This window comes from Dipodomys ordii, unplaced genomic scaffold, assembly GCF_000151885.1.
Source record: "Dipodomys ordii isolate 6190 unplaced genomic scaffold, Dord_2.0 Scaffold18, whole genome shotgun sequence".
Lineage (NCBI taxonomy): Eukaryota > Metazoa > Chordata > Mammalia > Rodentia > Heteromyidae > Dipodomys > Dipodomys ordii.
The window spans coordinates 50,742-70,301 of record NW_012267234.1 but is presented as its reverse complement, the minus strand read 5'-3'; the positions used below and the strand labels follow the sequence as shown (position 1 = coordinate 70,301).

General features: G+C 53.1%; 1 protein-coding gene across 1 annotated transcript; it reads right to left on the bottom strand.

The window, feature by feature from the left end:
• Positions 1-286: 286 nt before the first annotated feature.
• On the bottom strand, positions 287-16,893 carry Katnb1 (katanin p80 (WD repeat containing) subunit B 1). The gene is made up of 20 exons (XM_013012763.1): positions 16,785-16,893; positions 15,606-15,898; positions 12,961-13,091; positions 10,556-10,673; positions 5,443-5,543; positions 5,163-5,204; positions 4,643-4,726; positions 4,417-4,532; positions 3,941-4,012; positions 3,588-3,738; positions 3,278-3,468; positions 3,036-3,166; positions 2,677-2,727; positions 2,100-2,167; positions 1,869-1,988; positions 1,637-1,786; positions 1,330-1,406; positions 1,184-1,258; positions 917-1,033; positions 287-716 (listed from the first exon to the last, which is right to left on the bottom strand). Exons 2-20 carry the CDS (start codon positions 15,643-15,645, stop codon positions 584-586), a joined length of 1,968 nt encoding a protein of 655 aa, XP_012868217.1. The 5' UTR covers positions 15,646-15,898; positions 16,785-16,893; the 3' UTR covers positions 287-583.
• Positions 16,894-19,560: the final 2,667 nt, after the last annotated feature.

The window sequence follows — 19,560 nt, the reverse complement described above, 5'->3', positions numbered from 1 at the left end:
GGCCTGAGATTAGGGTCTTGGCACCCAGTGGTGGGCAGCTGATGTCTTTTCAAGGGTCTACACTAGGAGCATGTGAGACCACATTGGCTCACCTGGCCTAGGAGCTTGCTGCCTTCCCTAGAAGACTGTATGAGCCCTTTCCTGCACCACTGTCACTGCTGCTCCCTCTCCCTGCCCCCCCCAACCAGAGTTGGGAGGACCTGGGGCTCAATTCTTCAGCGTGGGAGGACCATGCTGGCCTGAGGAGAGCCTTTTGGCCAGAGATGTCCCTCTTACATGAAAGACAGGGAATAGTTACAAATTTAATAAATTTCACCTTATAAATTACAGCAGCAGCCCCAGAGCTCGGTTTGCTGTCCCAAGAAGCAAGAGTTGGGCAAAGCTGGGCAGCCATCGCTGGAGAGGAAGTTGTCTCAGTTCAGGGCTGTGGAGGTGCCAGTAGCCTGTGCTGTTGCCTCCAGTCTAGCCCCAGGAACAGCCAAGGGCACGGGGCAGAGGCTCACTGCCAGTGGCACACAGGGAACAGGAGTGTAGTAGCAGACACTGGGGGCTGCCAGGCGCCCCCCTACCCCTGCAGGGCTCCTCAGTCCAAACTGGCCATGAGCAAGTGCAGCTCCCGGAAGGCACTGCCGTGGCGGCCGCTCAGGCTTGACTTGGTCTTGACGAGGCCACTGATACTCTTGAGTTGCTTGTAGCAGAGCCGGCACTTGTGCAGCCTGGAGACCAAGGGGCAGCATCTGAGGCTGCAGCTCCAGGGCCACCATGACTGCACCAGGCTTGGGCAACCTCTGCCATGCAGCCCCTCCCACCAAGGGTCTGCAGCCTAGAACATGGGGGGACTCAGCCAGGCTGAGTCTCTGAGACTCTGCCACAGGTTGTGGGGACAAGGCTACCACCCAGGGAGGCCCAGCCTTACCTCTCCTCGCGGCTGATGTCAACCCCCACAGAGGGCGGGGCTGCCAGGATGTCAGTGATGAGGGGCAGAAACCGCTGAAGGATCAGCTTCAGGGAGGTGCAGCCTGTCTGGACGTAGCTGAGGAAAGCCATAGAGAAACAGTGAGGTGTGGCTACAGCACAGGGGGGTGCAGATACATGAGCCATCATGAGTTCCATGCTGGTCACTGGAGGGGAGAGGGGTACTAATACTCCTTACAGGACCCCTGAAAGAGTTGTACCTCCCTACCTCTCATACTTGCTCTGCAGGAGCTTCTCGATCTGGGGCAGCACTGTAGTGCACAGGTCCAGCTTCCACAGGGAGCTGGGGAGAAGTGAAGCGTGATGCAGTCAGGCTGGCCCCACCCACCCCAGCCCTCCTGCACAGCCACTTACGCCTTCTGGTTGACGATGTTCAGGAGGTCCACGACCACAGACAGGTCATTGATGGCTACCGCAGAGTCCACCGACGTCTGCAAACAGAGCTCAGTCAGGAGGAGGGGCAAAGGTGAGGGTTAAAGAGGGCAGGTCTAGCCTGGAGAGGGGTGGTCAATAAATGTCAGCTTGGGATGAAAATGCAGAGCTGTGCGTGATTCAACCACTGGCTGCCTATTTTCCCCCCAACCCCGTATCTCTGCGTTCAGCCCCAAGTCTGGGTGAAAGGGTGGGAATGAAGCCAGGCCTCGGCAGGCGGGGCACTTGCCTTGATGTCACCTGTGGTCCACACAGCCCGCACTGTGTCCAGGTTCTTGTGGCGGCTGGTGAGCACCACACACATGGTGTCGTGGCCTTTGCGAATCTGGGACATGGCATCCTCATCCACCAGCTCGGCCTGCTGAGGGATCTTCACAGCCTGCGTGGATGGCACAGATACTGGCACAGGAAGGGGCTGCAGATATGCCCTCCCCCATCCCTCAGCCAGGGTCCCCACTCACCGGCAGGAAGTCAGAGGCCTTCAGCCCAATGGGCTCATTCCTCGTGGCAGGGATGATGGCAGGCTCACTTTTGGGAGCTGGTGTGGGGGTGATGACTGGGGGCCGTGATGGGACCTCAAGCTGAAGGGTTAAAAGCTCAGCAGATGCCAACATGAGGCCCTCTACCTCCCATTGGAGGCATTGGCCTCCACCTGGAGCTCCAGCCCCCACCATGCCTCCACTTGGACCTACATTTGGCACCGGAACCTGCACGTCCATGGGAGGGCTGGGCTTTGAGGCCTCCTTTGCCGTGGCCGTGTCTGGGGGCAAAGGAAAAGCTCATTGGTGCAGGGGAGGCTGAGGAGGGTTCCTCCTGTCCTCAGGGAGCTTCAGGGAGATTCTACCACTAGGAGTGGAGTAGGTATGGGAGGTGAAGAGGTGAATGGGTAGTAAGCAGGGAGAGGGAAGAAGGTAGAGGCTTAGGAAACCCAGCCTCCTGAGAAGGGAAGAGAGGATACCTGTGTCTAGAGAAGTCAGGAGAGGCTATGGTAGACAAAGTGGCCCAGCCCTGCCCCTTCTCCCAGTCACAGCCCATTGGCTCCAGGCCCTGGGCCCAACCTTTTTCCACCTCTTTCCCAGGCCCCCTCAATGTGCCTCACTGTCCCAGGGCTGTCTACCGTTCCTCTCTCCACCTTGGCTACTGGCTCATGCTCAGGGCTTGGAACGTAGTGGAGGCTTTTAGGCAGGTGCGGGGGAAGCCAGAGATCATGCCTGGGGAGACCTAATGGAGCCGGGGCTCCTATAGGCAAGGGGCCTCTGTGTGACTCACCATCCTCCGGGGGTGCTGGGAAGGGCTCACTCCTCCGGGGTGGCGTCCGGCCTGCCGAGGCAAAGGGAGCTAAAGCCTCAGGTGCCATCATGAGTCCTTGCTGGATGGCCTGTGGCCCGGGCCCGAGCACATGTACACCTCCTCTGGCCCCATGGAGCCCTTGGGCCTGCTCGGTGCTCCCGTGGCCCCTCTGCTAAGGGCAGTGGCTGCAGGCCGCTGAGCCTATGCCAGGGACGCCTGCCATCCCTTAGTCCCATGGGAGCACAAGAACAGTGTGTGGCCATAGGGATGTCACCCACACCTCAGGCCTGAGCAGACCTTCCACTGGGAGGCTGGGGGAGGGGGAAGAGGAGGCTCACTGATGCTGTTCTTGGGCTGGAAGATCTCGTTGTAGTCCTCGGCATTCTGGATCTCAGCCTGGGACTCGCGCTCCTCCCGCTCCTCCTCACTGCTGGGGCTACGCCGCTCACTCTCTGAGTTGTGCTTCACCCTGTGGGTGCCCAGCCCAGCAGAAGGAAGCCAGTGTCCCCAAGGGGGGCCAGAGTGCTCCAGAGCAGTGCCATGACCCACCGTTTGCACCCTCCTAGAGCCAAGCACCCACCTCTGAGGCTTGCTGCAGGTCGTGCTGGGCCGCTCGTAGATGCGACGGAGAGGGATGCTGGGGTTGGGCAGCTGCTGGGTCAGGTTCCGGCTGTCCTGCACAGGGTCCTGGGCCACCGTGCCTGTCCTGGTGACACGCGTCAGGTCCACCACGTAAGAGGAGACGTTGCTCTGGGAGAAGGCCACACCTATCTGCAGGAAGCAGCAGAGCTTGGTGGGGCTGGGGGCTGAGAAATGGGGGACCAAACCCCAGCATGGAGGTTGGGAACGGAGGGGCATGAGGTAGAGGGTGGGTGCCTCAGCACTCTTACCAGCTGGTCATTGCAGATGGCTAGGTCAGCCACCTTGCCCCAGTTGACGAGGACCACATCAAAGCAGCGCTCGGGCTCCCAGCCGTACACCCGCAGCGAGTCCTGGCAGCCACTGTACAGGCAGCAGCCGTCGGGGTTGAAGAGCACACTCCTGGGGCAGGAGAGAGCTAGCTGTAAGTCCTGCAGCACTGGCCTGACCCCTCATACCCCAGGGCCCAAGACAGAGAAGGTGGAAGTGGAGATGGGAAAGGCCACCTTCAACTCATCCCGCTGCCCAGAGCAAAAGAGCAGGAGACAGCAACCACCCCACCAGGCAGTCCATGTGCTGGGACAGGCCCAAGTGGCCCACATACCTTACAGGCCCTGGCTCCCCTTCAATGCAGCTCACTACCTGGAACTTCTCTAGGTCCCAAAAGCGGATTGTCCTGCAAAGGAGCCATGTTGTGTTGGCAGTCAATCCCCAGGCTGCCTCTCGCCACACTCAAGGCCTGGGAAGTGAGCTGCTTTCCAGAATCCTCTCCCCCGCAGCCAGAGCTACAGGAGCCACGTGCAGGGCAAGGGCGGCCACACTGGCGGAGGGAGAGCAGACACGGCCTAAGGCAACAGGATGGGACAGCAAAGGCTCCCTTGTCCTGAGCTCCCCAGGGCTTGGATCCTGACATGCCCAGGCCAGCACAGGCCCATGACAGCGGGGCTGGGGAGTCAGAGCTGGAAAGGCACAGGCCCACGGTCCAATCTGCGTAATATAGGCCCACACAGGTGTGCACCACACAACAGACACACAGGACAGAGAGGAGGGATGGAAGTGCCAGGTGTGGTGCCCTGCTACCTGTCAGAGCTGCCAGAGGCCAGGAGATACTCGTTGGGGTGAAATTCCACCACATTGACAGGCCCTGTGTGACCAGGGAACTCGGACATCATCTTGCCAGCAGTCAGGTCCCAGAGCTAGGGCAGGGCAGAAGGTGGTCAGGGCCAGGCTGGCACCTGATTAGGAGCTAGACAGGGCACAGCCTACACGTGATCAGAACCCAGCCCCTGACCCTGGGCCCAGGTACCTTCACTGTGTGGTCGTCTGCAGCTGATGCCAACCACTTCCCATCAGGGCTGAACCTCAGACACCGCACAGCCTGGCTGTGTCCCTGTGGACAGAGCACCGAGTTCACCCAAGGGGCCTGGGCAAAGCTCCACCATGCTTCCCAACGGATGTCCTCTCTCTACTGAGGAGCAGCTGCACAAGGGGCAGAAGTCATGGCTAGAGGTTTCTCCATGTCCTCCTAGAGGGCTCCAGGAAATCAAGGATACATGCTCCTATCATTCGAAAACCATATATTTCGCAGCCTCTTTTAATGTCAGAGGCTCTGAAAGCCTTCTAACATACTGTACTCAGCAGAGTGCTCCTCTGAACAGTCACACACCTGCAGAACCTCAGCGCGGGGCAGTGATAAACATGGCTAAGCAGGGCGTTGGGGAGATGGGGGGGTCCAGGTCTCAATCCACCTATAATGGACTGTAGCCTCCCACCCCTAGGGGATGCCAAGTGGTGCCTGTGATGATGGGCAAGGGGGCTGTCCTTACCCTGTACCGGAAGACACAGCCTTTTCTCCTGATGTCCCAGAGCTGTGGGGAAAGGAGCCAAGGGGCTGTGTCAAGAGTGTACCTTCTCGATGCCCAAAGGCCAGGCCAGAGGGCAGTGTGAAGGCAGAGCGCTTGCCTGGACACTTCCACGTCATCACCGCCACAAAGACAGAAGTCAGGACACTGCTCAAATGACTCACATAACCCCATCCTGAGGAGTGCACCCCGACAGATGGCAGACCACCCCTCATGCAGGCCGGCTGCCGTCAGCCCACCTCACCTTGATATTTGTGTCCTGGGAACCGGAGGCTACAAACTCGCCATAAGGGTGGAAATCCAGGCTGCAGATGTTGGCTTTGTGTCCCATGAGTGTGCGCAGAACTGCCAAGACAAGACAGAAGTGATGGGGGGGGGGGGGGGGAGGACAGAGATGGCATGCAGAGGTAGGCCACTGGGCACACCTGTCAGTATTCATAGGAAGCAGGGATACCGCTTTAAAAATGGAGGAACCAACTAGAGCCTTACCACTCCAATGAACTGCTTTTTTCTTGCTAGGACAGTCATGTCTGCTGTTTCTCACAGCTCTGGAAAAGGCACTGTGCTTCCCCATGATTTGTGTGAAGGTCAAGGAACGATGGATGTCACCATGTGGCTGTGGGGCCTTTTGTGCAGGACAAACCCGGGGAGTGTCAAGAAGAGAGCGGAGAGAGGCCGCTTGGTTGAAAAAGAACCCAGGAAGGAGGCGGACATGGTGGCTCATGCTTGTAATTCCAGTTATCAAGAGGAAGAGATGGAGAGGATTGTTGTTCAAGACCAGCCCAGGTAAAAAGTGTGTAAGACTCCATCTCAACCAACAAAACGCTAGGTGCGATGGTGTGTGCCTGCCGTGCCAGCTGTGTGGGAAGTGTAAATAGGAGGATCGTAGTCCAGGCCAACATCAGCACCAAAGTCAAACTTTACTAGAAAAATAACTAAGGGTATGCCTTTAGTGGTAAAGTGCCTGCCCAGTAAGCAAGTACAAGGACCCGAATTCAAACCCCAGTACTGGAAAAAAAAATAATCCAGGAGGGCTTTTGGGAGGTGGGGTGTCTGAACAAGAATCGGAGGGGTGGAGGATGGGACAACTGCTACTGGATGGACAGCATGGGGGGACAGGGGAGCAGGCCCGGGAGTTCCACACTCCCTCTGGGTTGACATCTATGTGGGGATCTTGTGGAAGACCTTGAGAACGGAAAGGACACAGGAGGACACAGCCAGGGAAGGACAGGTCACCAGCCTGGCGGTCCAAGGACCAGGTTTCCCATCCGTGAAGGTGGGGTGGCAGCTCCAAGCACAGGCTGGAGGCAAGTGGGTCTCAGTGAATTCTCTGGAACCATACAAACCTGTTGCCTATCTTTCAATATAAGATTTATACTTGAGCTGTTTGGAGGAAACCAATCAGCTCATGAGTGCTGGGGCTGTTGGGTGTGGGAGCCCAGCCAATCTTAGGTTTGAGCCATGGTGAAATATGGTGATTTGTGAGGTAGTGAACTCTCTGCTGCAGAGGTGTTCAAGACTCCAGATTCGCCGGGCGCCAGTGGCTCACACCTGAATCCTAGCTAATCAGGAGGCTGAGGTCAGAGGATGGTGGTTCAAAGCCAGCCTGGGTAGGAAAGTCTGTGAGATTCTTATCTCCAATAAACCATCAGAAAACCGGAAGTGGCACAGTGGCTTAAGTGGTAGAGTGCTAGCCTTGAGCTGGAAAGCTCAGAGACAGCAGCTAGGCCCAGAGTTCAAGCCCCATGACTGACAAAAACAAACCAAAAACTCCAGGTCTAAGCACAGGTGAATGAATCTTGGCTTGTGAGTTTCACCTATCCACATCAGGCTGTGGGCTCAGGAGACAGATAGAACCAGAGTCAGTCCTGGCTCTCCTAGATTGCTATGTGACTGGACAATCACTTGCCCTCTGAGCCTAATGTTGGGAGGTGGTAAGAACGAAGAAACTGAATATTGTCCAGCATGGTCCTGACATAGTAGTCAACAAGGGCCAGTTGTAAATTATTCCATTCTTGTTCCTCCCTGCACAAGGCCAGTCTTCATCCTTCCTGTGTGTCCCTGGCTGGCCTTGCTTCCTCCTCTTCAGGCCTCAGTGGTGACTATGGCCATGAGCACCTCCTGTGTCCCCAGATGCATTCTGACCAGTTCTGGCGACTGGTGGGCTGGGAATTTTCCCACACTAGACCACAGCCCGTGCTGGTGGTAGGCAGTGACTCAAGAGTCAGACAGAGGCCACAACATAGGTGCAAGTGAGACCAGACTCTGCCTTCTGGGCAGCAGCTGTTGCAGCCGGGGCTGAGGGAGAAAGTCTGGGTCACAGTTGCTGGGCACAGGTAAGAGCAGCAGAAAGGGAGCTGGTATCAGCCTGGGTGAGGAGGCCAGAATCACAGCTCTACTCAGCCCAAGAGCCTGTGGCGGCAGGCTCTGTCAGCGCTACAGCTGGGATCACGTGTCCCATACCTGAGGAGGCTGCCAAGGCCCTACCATCTATGTTGGTGAAAACCCAAATTCACCAGCAGCCCTTGTCGCTGTCCAGTGTCCTGTGCTGCTGGGCCTGGCACATGCTGACCAGCCCCATGTTAACTCCTGCCCCCATTCTCTCCTTTGTAGCCTTCCTGTGGGATCTGCTGGGTGGAACATCCTCACCCACTGGCTGTACTGTGGGAAGCTGGCAGGACCACATTCCTTCTGCCCTTGCTCATCCAGACCAGAGATGCAGTGAGGGGCACCAGCTGCCTGTGCATGCAGGGCCAGTAACACCCAGCCACTCAGCCCCTCCAGCATCCTCCAGCGCTGGCTCCACCTGCACCCTGGCAAGTGGAAAAGAAGCGGGCCTGGATCCCCCATCTGGGCAGCAGATGGCAGCAGAAGAGTCCTGCCAGCAGTCCTGATACGAGTCCCAGACTAGGCCACCTGCAGCTAACAAGTCTTCACCAAGCACTGCACCTTCCTTGGCCTCCATTTTCCCCACCTTTCAAATCAGGGAGCCCTGCCAACCTGGTTCTCTATCCAAAGTACCTGGATGCCAAACCACTCTTGGGTTTGGCTCTTGGGGTGAGGTTCCCCACAAGCTGTGTGTGGGAACAGCCCCAGAGCCCAGTGGCCATCCACTCCTACACCTCAACACAAGGGACTGCTCGCATTTCCCTGAAACAGTGGCTGAGGAGGCCTGGGTGGAGGTGTGCACACTTGGGTCTCCCTTTGCTCTGCACTATGGTGTCTGATAATGACAAACAGGGTAGATGGCACTGTCCTCAAGCAAAGTGAACTTCAGACTGGGCACGTGTGGCCAAAGGCTGCCATCCACAAAGCATGTCCCCGGAGGGCCTCTCTCTGGAAAAAGGGGTGAAAGCTGTACTCTGAAGCTGTGGTGATGTCCGTCTGCCTGGCTCACTGAAGGTGGAGACTGGAGGCTGCCAAGCAGCAGCAGGCAGAGCCTCAGCCTGGATCTCCAGGGGCACACCTGCTCCAGTGTATGCAAAACACAAATGAGTACTCCATACTGAAAAATGGGTGCTTCCAGGTCAACTTCTGGATTTCTAGTTTCGTTGTTAACTGTCAAATTGGGAGCACTGCACCACTTCAGCCACGTGGTGGCAGCTCGGAGCCAGGGAGGCAGCTCACCTGCAGACTCCCATGTAGCTGAGGGCTCAAGCTTCCAGATAAAGGACCCCACAACAACCCAGCCAGGGATGAGAACCAACCACTGGGAAAGGTTGGAAAGGTAGGACAGAGATCCTATGAGCTTGCGGAGAAAAGAGATGGGGAGGAAACACATTCCCCAGGAAGGATCCAGCCTAGAAGCACTGACAACAGCAACCCTGGATCCAGAATAGTGATGGAGCGAGGGAGTGGATGGATGGCAGCCCCTTCAAAATCCCGAGGGTAAATACCTCAACTACAAAACCAAAGATGGGGAAGGGGATTTTCTTCCATAGCACACAGCCTGCTCAGCCACAGGAGAAACAAGATCCATCCCACAAGGCAAAAACCAAGAAAGAGGACACCATGGGACCCAGTTCAACACAAGGAGAGAGGTGGCCTGCAGGCCAAAGTGCTCCCATGCATCAGGTCTTGGGGACAGAGACTCTGAGAAAAGAGCTGGATTATGGGATGTGCTTGAGGGAAAAGGAAGCTTACTCTTCTGGTAGAACATTTGGGATGTGTGGGGTCAGAGCTATAGAAGGCAGAGGTGGAAAAAGGAAAGTGAGCTATAGAAAACAATCTAATCAGTTCTGGGTAACATCCAGGTGGTCCTGACCACAGAAATGTTGAGTGATGGGGTGGGGGTGGCTCTAAGAGCCAAATCCTTGTCTTCCATAGTATGAAATCAGTGTTTAATGCATGCAATTTTTAAGAGAAAAGAGAGAAGTTGCAGTGTCATCATGTTGTTTAGAAAACTGGAGAAGTAGCCCAGGGAAGAATGTAGTGAGATACTATCTCAACCACCATGCTGGGTATGGTGGTGCATACCTGTCCATCCAGCTACATGGTAGGCAAAGGTTAGAGCGCTAGGATCCTGACCAGCTCCAGGCAAAAAATGGGAGGCCCTGAGTTCAAAATCCCAATACTACTAAAACCAGAAAAACAAAACAAAACAAAAAAACCAAACAGGAGTGAAGCAGAGGCTTTCTTGATCCATCATGATTAATTCTGTAACTACGATTTTTTTTCCAGGTGCCTGCTAGGCAGTCACTATGCCACTGAACCTTGCCTCCAGCCCTTTTTTGTACTGGTTATTCCTTAGATAAGGTTGCACTTCCTGTGCGGACATGCCTGAGCTGGGATTTGCCCATTTCCAGCTTCTGGTCCTAGCTAGGATAACGGTCACCAGCTCTAAGTTGAGAAGGGGGTCTTGTGAACTTTTCTGTCCATCTGGCCTTAAAACAATCTTTCCAATCTCAGCTTCCCAAGTAGCTAGGATTATATAGGTTTGAGACACCAGCATCCAGCTACTAAGTTTTGAACTGTGTGTTACTTCCATAAAGATAAGCGCTAAACAAAACCAAGCAAATAGAAGATCTGGCTACTCCAGGCCTGCCCTGGGTTTGGTACAACATGGTGACCCCACTTTTCCAGGTGCCCTGCAGGGCCCCTCCCAACATGTGACTTCCTTCTAGATTCTGAATCCACACCATTGTTCACTGAGATATTTCCTGGGAACCACCTCAGGGCCAGCTACTTGGGACAGCAGTTCCCACTGCAGCAGGCAGATGGGCACAGGATGGGTGCTGTACCACCTGCTCACGTCTCCAGCAGCAAAGCACAAGCTTCCTGGAGGAAGCAGTGGGGTACACAAGGACAAGCCAGCATGCACACAGTGGGGAATTGGGGAAAAGCGAACAGAGGCCTACTTTTGGCAGCTTCCAGGTCCCAGACACGGATGGAGCCTGATTGGGAACCAGCCACGATGAGCTCCTCAGGAGTGTTGAGGCGGACACTCTCCACAGGGGATGTATGACCTGTGAGGCTCTGTGGAGAGAAGGTGGCAGCTTCAGTGTAGCATGGACACCCCTAGCTGCTGCCCCAATTCAGGGTTCCTAGGCCAGGCTTCAGCAAGCAGCAACTAAGTGGAGAGGCTGGTCCTGGGGCCACATCTGTTCCTTTGGCAATCAGGGCTGACAATAAGCCAAACCTGTCACCTTTCAACAACCTTCATTTCCCATGATGCTCCTGATGTGGATGGCACCTGCAGAAATGGCCCTTGGTCCCTTGGAGAGATCAGTGGACCAAGATAAGCACACAGGACTGAGAGACACACAAAAGATAAGGAGGTGGAGGTGCTGACTCATTAGTCTCAAGTTCACATTGGAGCCACATCTCCAGTCCTGCAGCCAATTTTTTTTTAACAAGAGACTGGAGACAAGTTAAATGCTCCTTCACAGGAACGTAGTAAGCGAAGCAGGGGTCCCCAGGGTTCCCCATGAAACAGAAAACCATTCAGCCACAGAAGTGGATGAGACTGATCTTCAAACACGAGACTGATCTCAGCGTGGTTCAGTGATCGAGCACCTGTCTAACATCAGCACCTGTCTTGAGTTCAATCCCCAGTATAGCAAAAATAAATTTAAAAAAAGAGCACCTTTTGCACTCTGAGGTTAAAAATAGGATGGAGGACCGTGTACATAGCATGACACACGTGTGAATAGTGGGAGAAAGGAACGGATGTGCACATTTTCTCACCTATTCACAAATAATTCTAGAGAGACACAGAAAGCATTTGGAACTGTGGTTGCCTGAAGAAAGGATGTAGAAGTCAGGGGAGGAAAGGAACTTCTGGAGGTTGAGCCATATGTGTGTATCCTATACTCCATAAATAAATAAATAAATAATAAACAGAAGTGGACTGCCAACAGAGGTACCCATTCCCAGGCAAGAGAGAACTTGGCAGGCTTACAGCATTGAAAGGCCTGGGGGCAGGGGGTGGTGGCATCTGTGGTGAGTGAGGCTGAGGTCAGATAGAAGCTGGAAGACTGAACCCAACATCCTAGGAGAAGTCTGAAGCCAGCCCCAACACCCAGGGCTGCTCTGGGAGGCAAGATGGGTTGGATCATGTCCTGTGTTTGGTTGCTTTTTACTGATCCGTTTTCAATTTGTGTATGTTAATTTGTATTTTGAGGGAAAAGGAAATAATTGAACCCTTACACCTAGAGTAAAACAAAACCCCTTGGATTCTACTCTTCCGGAGCCCTGGCCCAGAAGCTGCTATCTAAGGTACATCTTGGTTCTTCTCTGGATCTCACCAACAACGTGTCTAAGTTTCTGCTAGTAGACTCACCTCCCACCCATTTCTTCTTTGTCTATTTGAGCAAGAGTGAAAAGCTGTGGTGGTGAAGGAAGAGGGCTGAGGGAGAGCACAGGCTCCTATGCAACGGGGGAGAATGGAAACTGGTTTCTGGAGGGAACTTTGACATTACATTTTGAATGCTTTAAACTGTGTGCACCCATAGGTTAGACACAACATCCACGCATTTGCTCAAAGCTTTGGGAGGATGAAACTGTCCATTGCAGTGTGGGTTAGCAGGGCCCAACAGGCTCCAGGCAGAGGGCAGGGCGTGGCTACACAGCTAATTGCAGTTCAGACCTGCAATGCACACCAGGGAACTAGTAAAATGCATGTTGTAAGAGCATTATTTTCAACAGGGGAAATCCTCATGATATTATTATTCTAAAAAACTAGGTTACACAAGAGTAAAAGCGTATGCCAATACGTTTTATATAGATTTGTGTGTGCACTTGCATCTGCATTTTCATGTGCATGCATGTACAGCTATGCGCATTCATCGCATTATCTAGAAACACTCAGACCAGATACCAATGGTAATAGCTTTTGGAAAACAGAACATCTTTATGAACTTCTTGTGTCTCCCTTCCTTGGAGAGCAGTCAGTATCCAGCCTGGAAGATGGCTGTGTAACTGCTAGATCTGAACTAGCTCCTAACCAGCTCCAGCTGGTCCTCTCAAATTCTTTTTTGTGTTCCATGCTAGGAATAAATTACAATAAACACGCATGTGTAGATGGCAGGCAAGTAGATGGTCAGGTGGAAAAGAGGTACAAGCTTTCTGGTCAACCACAGGGCTTATTGGAACAATCCCAGTAAACTCTAGTCCTGTCCATTGTAGGAACCCCATTCCTGGGGGCTATTGTCCTAGCCATCCTGGGCTGCCCGCACCTGCTTACCATGTCCTCAGCCCCAGCCTTTGCTGTTGCAGGGCCCTCCCAGCCCATGTTTGGTCTCCACTGCTAGCCCAGACTCACCATGATACAGTTGGGTTTGTTGATAGACCACAGGTTGACGCGACAGTCATCCCCTCCCGTGGCCAGCAGTCGCCCAGAGGCCTTTCCCAGCACCAGAGAGGACACATTGCTGGCATGGGCGACAATCTCCTCTATGTGGGGAAGGAAAGAGAGAAAAGGCAGTTAGGGGGCTGGGATGAAGACACCAGAGAAGGGTGGCCCTGTTCAGACTGGAAGCTGAAACTACCCTCATGGGTTACAGGACCAACACCAGGATGTAGGCCTGACATGTAAATGACCATATCTCAACTTCAGTTCTCCCCATGGGATTCCTGAGTTTTTCCTCTTTCCACACATCCACTGGTAGTATGGACTGACTACACAGTTGGCCCTCCACATGCAGATCCAACCAAGTGCCAATGGAAAATATTGGAAGAAATGCATCTGTAATGCCGGCTGTGGTGGCACAGGCTTGTGATCTCAGCACTCAGGAGGCTGAAGCAAGGGGATGGCAAGTTCAAGGCCAGCCTGGGATACATAGTGAGACCCTGTCAAAATGTATCTGTACTTAGCTGCACAGGAACAGTTTTATCTTGTCTGATAGTATTCCACAAATGTGCAATACTATTCTAGCGCACACAGACTGCTGGGTGGTGTATGGAATCTAGAGGTGATTTAAAGCACAAGAAAGATGCACCTGCTTTCTGTACAGCCACATTAGATAGAAGGGATTTGAACACCCACAGTTATTCATATCCTTGCACAGGGGTCCTGGAGACAATCCAGTGTAGATATGGGTGTTTAAACTCAATTGTTTACATTGACTTGCTATTTTTAGCCAACTTTGTCTTAAGTACTAATATTCTCTAGATTCAAAATAAAAACAGTCACTAAAATAAAGTGGCCAGGCACAGGTGTGTCATACCTATAACCCTAGCAGAAACATGAAGAACTGTGGTTCAAAGCCGAACCAGGCAGAAAAGCCTGAAAGACTCCATTTCCAAAACAAAGCAGAGTTAACTAGGCACCAATGGTTCACACCTAAAATTCTAACTACTTGGGAGGCTGAGATGTGAGGACTGCAGTCAAAGCCAGCCCAGCCAGGAAAAGATTGTGAGACTCTTATCTCCAATTAATGAGCAAAAAGCCAGAAGTGGAGCTGTGGATCAAATGGTAGAGTACCAGCCGTGAACAAAAACACTGAAGGATAGTGCTCCGGCCTAAGTTCATGCCCCAGTTTGGGCACGTGCCCAACCCATGCACAGACACACACACAAGCAGAGTTAGAAGCACAGCTCAAGTCATAGAGCACCAGCCCTGAGCAAGAAAACCCAGTGAGTGCCAAAGCCCTGAGTTCAAACCCCCCAATAACTGAAAAAACAAAATTGAGTAATGAGTAATTTAACTCCAAAGTACTTCTCAGCTGATGCTAAGTCTACAGGAAGCCTGACTGGGGACCCACTTTCAGAATGACTCAAGTCAATGAACTCCAAGTGGCTTTTCCCAGGGGCCCTTGCAACTCAGAACACCAACCAGGTGTGGGTTTGAGCTTTGCTAGCTGCTGCTGTGGGGCCTCAGACAAGACACTGTCTTGGACGGGGGGGGAGAGGGGGGTTATCTGGTGAATGAAATCACAACATGGTCTACCATGTAGGCTTACTCAGGGGTGGCTGGGCATAGGCCCCGGGCTGCCAAGTAGGGAGTAAGTGCGGGTAATTATTAGGTTGACTAAGGAGCAGGTCACGGGGGAGACAGTAGCCATGGGGGCCTCAGGCTGAGGTGGCTCTGTGAGAGAACACAGAAGGCCATAGATTAAGTGGGTGAGCTGACCAGACAAAATGAAAGATAAGACATGTGGAGAAAAGGTACAGGGCCCTTCAAGAGCCCCTGCTTTGACTCAGCTTGAAGGATATCAACTAGCAATGCCCATATCTAAGTGCTGATATTATTGTTGTTGTTATTATTTTAGACAGCATTCTACTATGCAGCCCAGGCTGGCCTTGAACTCAGAGCTTTCTTGCTTCAGCTTCCTGAGTCCTGAGACTCTAACTCCAATTGACCAACAAAAGAGCTGGAATAGATGCCTAGCTCAAGTGGTAGAGCACCAATCATAAGGAAAAAAACTCAAGCAAGAGCTGGAAGCTCTGAGTTCAAGTCCTAGTAGCAACACACACACATACACAAAAAAGAGTCTTGGACTGGACATTCAGAATAATGAGTGTAGAGTAATGGTGGTGGGAGGGGGGAGTAGTCAGTGCTCCTGCTCAGTTATATTCCAGAGCCCAGTAGGCATCCTTTTCCCTCCCTTTCCCTCCACTGTCCACCCCAAGATGCTTTCATCTGACAGAGGAGGTCTGACTTGTAAGATATTGGAAATGCCTTGAACATCTTTCAGGCTTTCCTATTCCATTCTGTCCATTGCCCACCTAGAGATCCGGCACAGGGTGTGATATGTTCACAGTCTCACTAGATCTCACAGCAACTAGAGAAGGCAATCTCATCTTTTGGAGGAAACTGAGACTCAGAGAAATGAAGTCACCTGCCCACCTAAGAAGTGCCACAGTCATGACTTATAATAAGTCTCCTGCACCAAGAAGAGACAAAGCTGCCCACCAACAAGCAGCTAACAAAATAACAAGAGCCATACAGGAAAAATAAGTACTTACGCAACTTCCAAGCCGTCTTGGTGACCACAGGAGTGGCCATCCTTCAGGGACTGGCACCTGAAGCTCTACCCACAAAATGGGTATTTTCCTCTTGGGGTGGGGGTGGATCCCCCCCAGACCCACCAATCAAGTTGGCAGGGAGTTCCCACACATCCAGGCAGAGGGAGTGCCTCTCCTGGCCCTGGACTGCCAGGTGGCTTAAATCATCCACAGTAGTAGTAGTAGCAGCAGCAGCTGATGTAGGATCCTGGATCATGAATGTCAGGCTTGGGCCATCTCAGCTCAACACTGGGCTAAAATACAAATGAAAGCGATGGCTTGTTAGGAAGCTGAGGTAAGAACTCCAGCTCCCTAAGTCACCAAGGTCACTTGATAAAGGATCAACATCCACCCGTCACCACTGCCAGAAGCTGCAGTGCAAACGGGGAGGGCACCCCTTCAGGTAGGATGACTTGGAGGAAAGAAGATTCCAGAAGCCCAGATAATGGGAAAACGGACACGGCTTCGGGAAGGACCCTGCGCTTGGAATTGACGTGGATCTCGGCGAGTCATTCCAGTCACCTCACTTGGGATGAGAACTCAGAGGCTAAGCTTTAGGGTCCATAAGAAGCACTCTAGAGATAAGCCAGTGAAGTCCTCTCTCTGGGGAGAATCTCCAAGAGTCTGAGGGTCCAACCCATATTTATCCTGGCAGAGTTGCCAAGCACAAGAGCAGGGAATGAGGCCTCAGGTGTGGGTATGAGGTCATCTAAAAAGCCACCTCTCACCCTTTCCCGCGACCCCCTGCGCGTTCCCCGGGCCTCCCTTCCCGTGCACACCTCATCTCCCGAGTCGGCTGCGGCCCTATCGGACTCCCTTTACCCCCTTTCCTTGCGGCTACCGGGTTTTCATTCATTCTCTCCCCGGCTACAAGCGCCGTCCTCCCGCAGACCCTCAGCTCTGCTTCCGGCCTCCACGGTCTCCCCAGTCCCGCTCCGCCCCACGCCGGCTCCGCGGGCCCCAGGGCCGGTCCCTCCGCCGCACTCATCCTCCCGTCCCTCGGGCTGGCTGGACACCCGGCGGTACCCTTCCCGCGTCCGGAACCCGTTCCCCAAAGCCTGGTCGGCCCCGGCAGCCCGGCCCAATTCCGGGGCCATCTTCGCCCGTCCTCCGCGCCTCCTCGCCCCCAAGCCCACTCACCTGCAGCCGCGGCTCCCGAGGCCGAGGCTCCGCTCCCGGGCGCGACCCTTACTTGCCTCCATCCCCTGCCCTGATTGGCCGCTGCCTGACAACCGACCCTCACAACAAAACCTCCGGCCCAGAGTCCCGCCCACATCACCTCGGGCACCAATCAGTCGCCGCAGACACTGCGCCTCTCGCCAGGATTGGCCAATGGAAGCATGCATTTCTGCCGCTTTGGGTTAATTACCCGCCCTCCTAGTCTTGAAGCGGACTAATCACGAGGAAGAAGCGTTCTAAGAACCACCCTTCCGTCTCTAATGAATCCACGCGGGCTGCCAATTTTGTTGTTGTTGTTGTCGGTCTATCCGCCTCGAACTTTCCCTTCCCTCCCTCTTCCCTTCTCTTCCTAGGTCAGTCATTATTTGAAACATTTGCTAATCGCTCTCCAATGGCGGCTGCGCCAATCGCTTTAGCAACCGTCCTGGATGGGCCAATCAGCGTTCTCGTTATTGGAGAACCAATTCTTAGCTATCCAATGGGAAGGGGACTTCTGGAGCAGCGTGAAGCCGCGGATCTTCCATCTTGGAACCGGGCAAGTAGGTGGGGGGGGGGGGGGAAAGCCTTCGCTTATGTTTTGCCGTAGTTCCTGAATCCCTTTGCCTGACTGAGGACGATGCTGCCGCGGGGGTCTCTGGACGAGGCTTCTCTTCTTCGATCTGGACGCCGGCTTGAGTTCCCGAGGGAGGCTTAGAAGACAAATGGATTCCCGGGCCGAGTTGGGCGTGGCACCCTCCAGTGCCACAGGAGAAAGGATGAAAGGGCGAATGGCTGCAGCTGTGCGGGGGTCTGGGGTTCCCCCTACTCAACACGAGGGGAGGCCCCCGTGCCCGGGCTGCTCCGAGGGACTTGGTCTGCAGCTGTGCGGGGCCTGGGATTCCCCTTTACCCACCACGATGGGAGCCCCCCCCCCCCACCACACACACACACACAGTGCCTGGGCTGCCCAGTAGCAACTCGGCCTTAGCCTTAGAGCCCGGAACTGCGCGGGCCTGCTTGGTCTCGCACCTCGCTCAGCACACCGCTAAGGAACACTTTCCGGGTACTGATGAGGAAACTGAGGCCCCGGTGTAGGTGCTTACAAAAGACCTGGGGACAGAAAAAACAAATGGCTTGAGTCCTCAAACACTTGTTCTTAAAGGCAAAGCCTGGGCAATTCCCAACCGAACGGCAGCCCCTTTTGCCAGCAACAAGAAGCAAAGGTCCGTTGTTAGCTGGCATATTGGGGAAACAGCTCCAGAAGGGCCTTTTCAACAGAGGGCTGGATTAGGAGAACATCGGATCAAAACTGTCCAGCTTGTGTCCCCTCAACTTTTAATATAAAAACTTAGGGAAATCTTACGAGTGTATTGATCAACTAGACTTTTTTCTATGTATTCTTCACCCCTATTTATAAATTGTAGACATCATGACATTTCTATCTTGACGCTGATGACTCTGTAGCTCTTTAAAACAAGGCCCTTAGGCCCATACCATCATTACTACCCCTAAGAAAACTTAATTTTCTAACATCCAGACCATAATCAAATGTCCTCAATCATTTCCAAAATATTTAATAAATTGTTTTGCTAAGTAGAACACGGGCTACAGGTGTAGCTGATCTAGTATAGAGGCAGCCCTAGATTCAAACTCAAGCAGTAAGCGGGTAGAGGAAAGGAAGAGTCCTAGGTCGGGGCTCAGTGGTAGAGTGCTTGCCTTGCATGCATGAGGCCCTGGGTTTGATTCCTCAGCACCACATAAACAGAAAATGCTGGAAGTGGTGCTTGGCTTAAGTGGTACAGTGCTAGCCTTGAGCTGAAGAGCTAAGGGACAGTACCAGGCCAGGAGTTCAGGCCCCATGGCCCACAAAAAAAAAAAAAAAAAGCTTGTAGCTAGGCACCAATCTGGGTTTAGCATAGCTTTTGTTAGATGTTACTGATCTCTTGAAGAAACAAAGCCATTTGTGGATTGGCCTAATGATGAATTTGTCTGTTGCCATTTGGATTTGAAATATGGCCTCTAGGTTCAAGTATTCAAGGCCTGGTCTGTAGCTGAAGGTGGCTACTGAGAGGTGACTGGATCATGAGTCCATAGCTAGGTGGGCTCTGAGGTGGTACGGCTTAGCTGGAGTAGCTCACTGGAGGCATGCCTTCCAGGATATATCTTGTCCCCTGCCCTTTTTCTGACTCTCTGCTTCCTGTCTGCCATAAGACAACAGTTTTGCACTCCCACGTCCTCTCTTCTATGGTTTATTGTCTGGCAGTCCTGGTTGCTATCCCAGAGTTGTTTTATTTATTTATTTTTTTGGGTTGGTCATGGAGCCTCGGTGCTGTCCCTCAGCTCTTCAGCTCAAGTCTAGTGCTTTACCACTTGAGCCACAGCTCCACTTCTGGCTTTTTTCTGTTTATGTGGTGCTGAGGAATCAAACCTATGGCTTCATGCATGCATGCTAAGCACTCTACTACTGAGCCACCTTCCCAGCCCCCAGAGCTTTTTTGCTTAAGGTTAGTACTCTACAATTTGAGCCACAGCCCCACTTCCAGCTTAATGGATTCATTGCAGATAGCCTGCTCAGGCTGGCTTTGAACCCCAATCCTCAGATCTCAGCATCCTGAACAGCTAGGATTACAGGTGTAAACTACTAGCACCAAGCCCTGCCATTGATGTTTTTACCTGGTCATAGGTCAAAGCAATGGAGCTTGACCAAAAGCTAGACTAAAACTTGAAACTATGAGCTAAAATAAATCTTTGCTCCTTT

Coding starts and splice junctions, on each gene's coding strand:
- Katnb1 (XM_013012763.1), bottom strand. CDS start 15,645: ATGGCCACTCCTGTGGTCACCAAGACGGCTTGGAAGTTGC. Junction 5,205..5,442: donor CCCAGGACACAAATATCAAG/GTGAGGTGGGCT, acceptor CTTTCCCCACAG/CTCTGGGACATCAGGAGAAA. Junction 1,034..1,183: donor CTGCAGAGCAAGTATGAGAG/GTAGGGAGGTAC, acceptor GGCTTTCCTCAG/CTACGTCCAGACAGGCTGCA.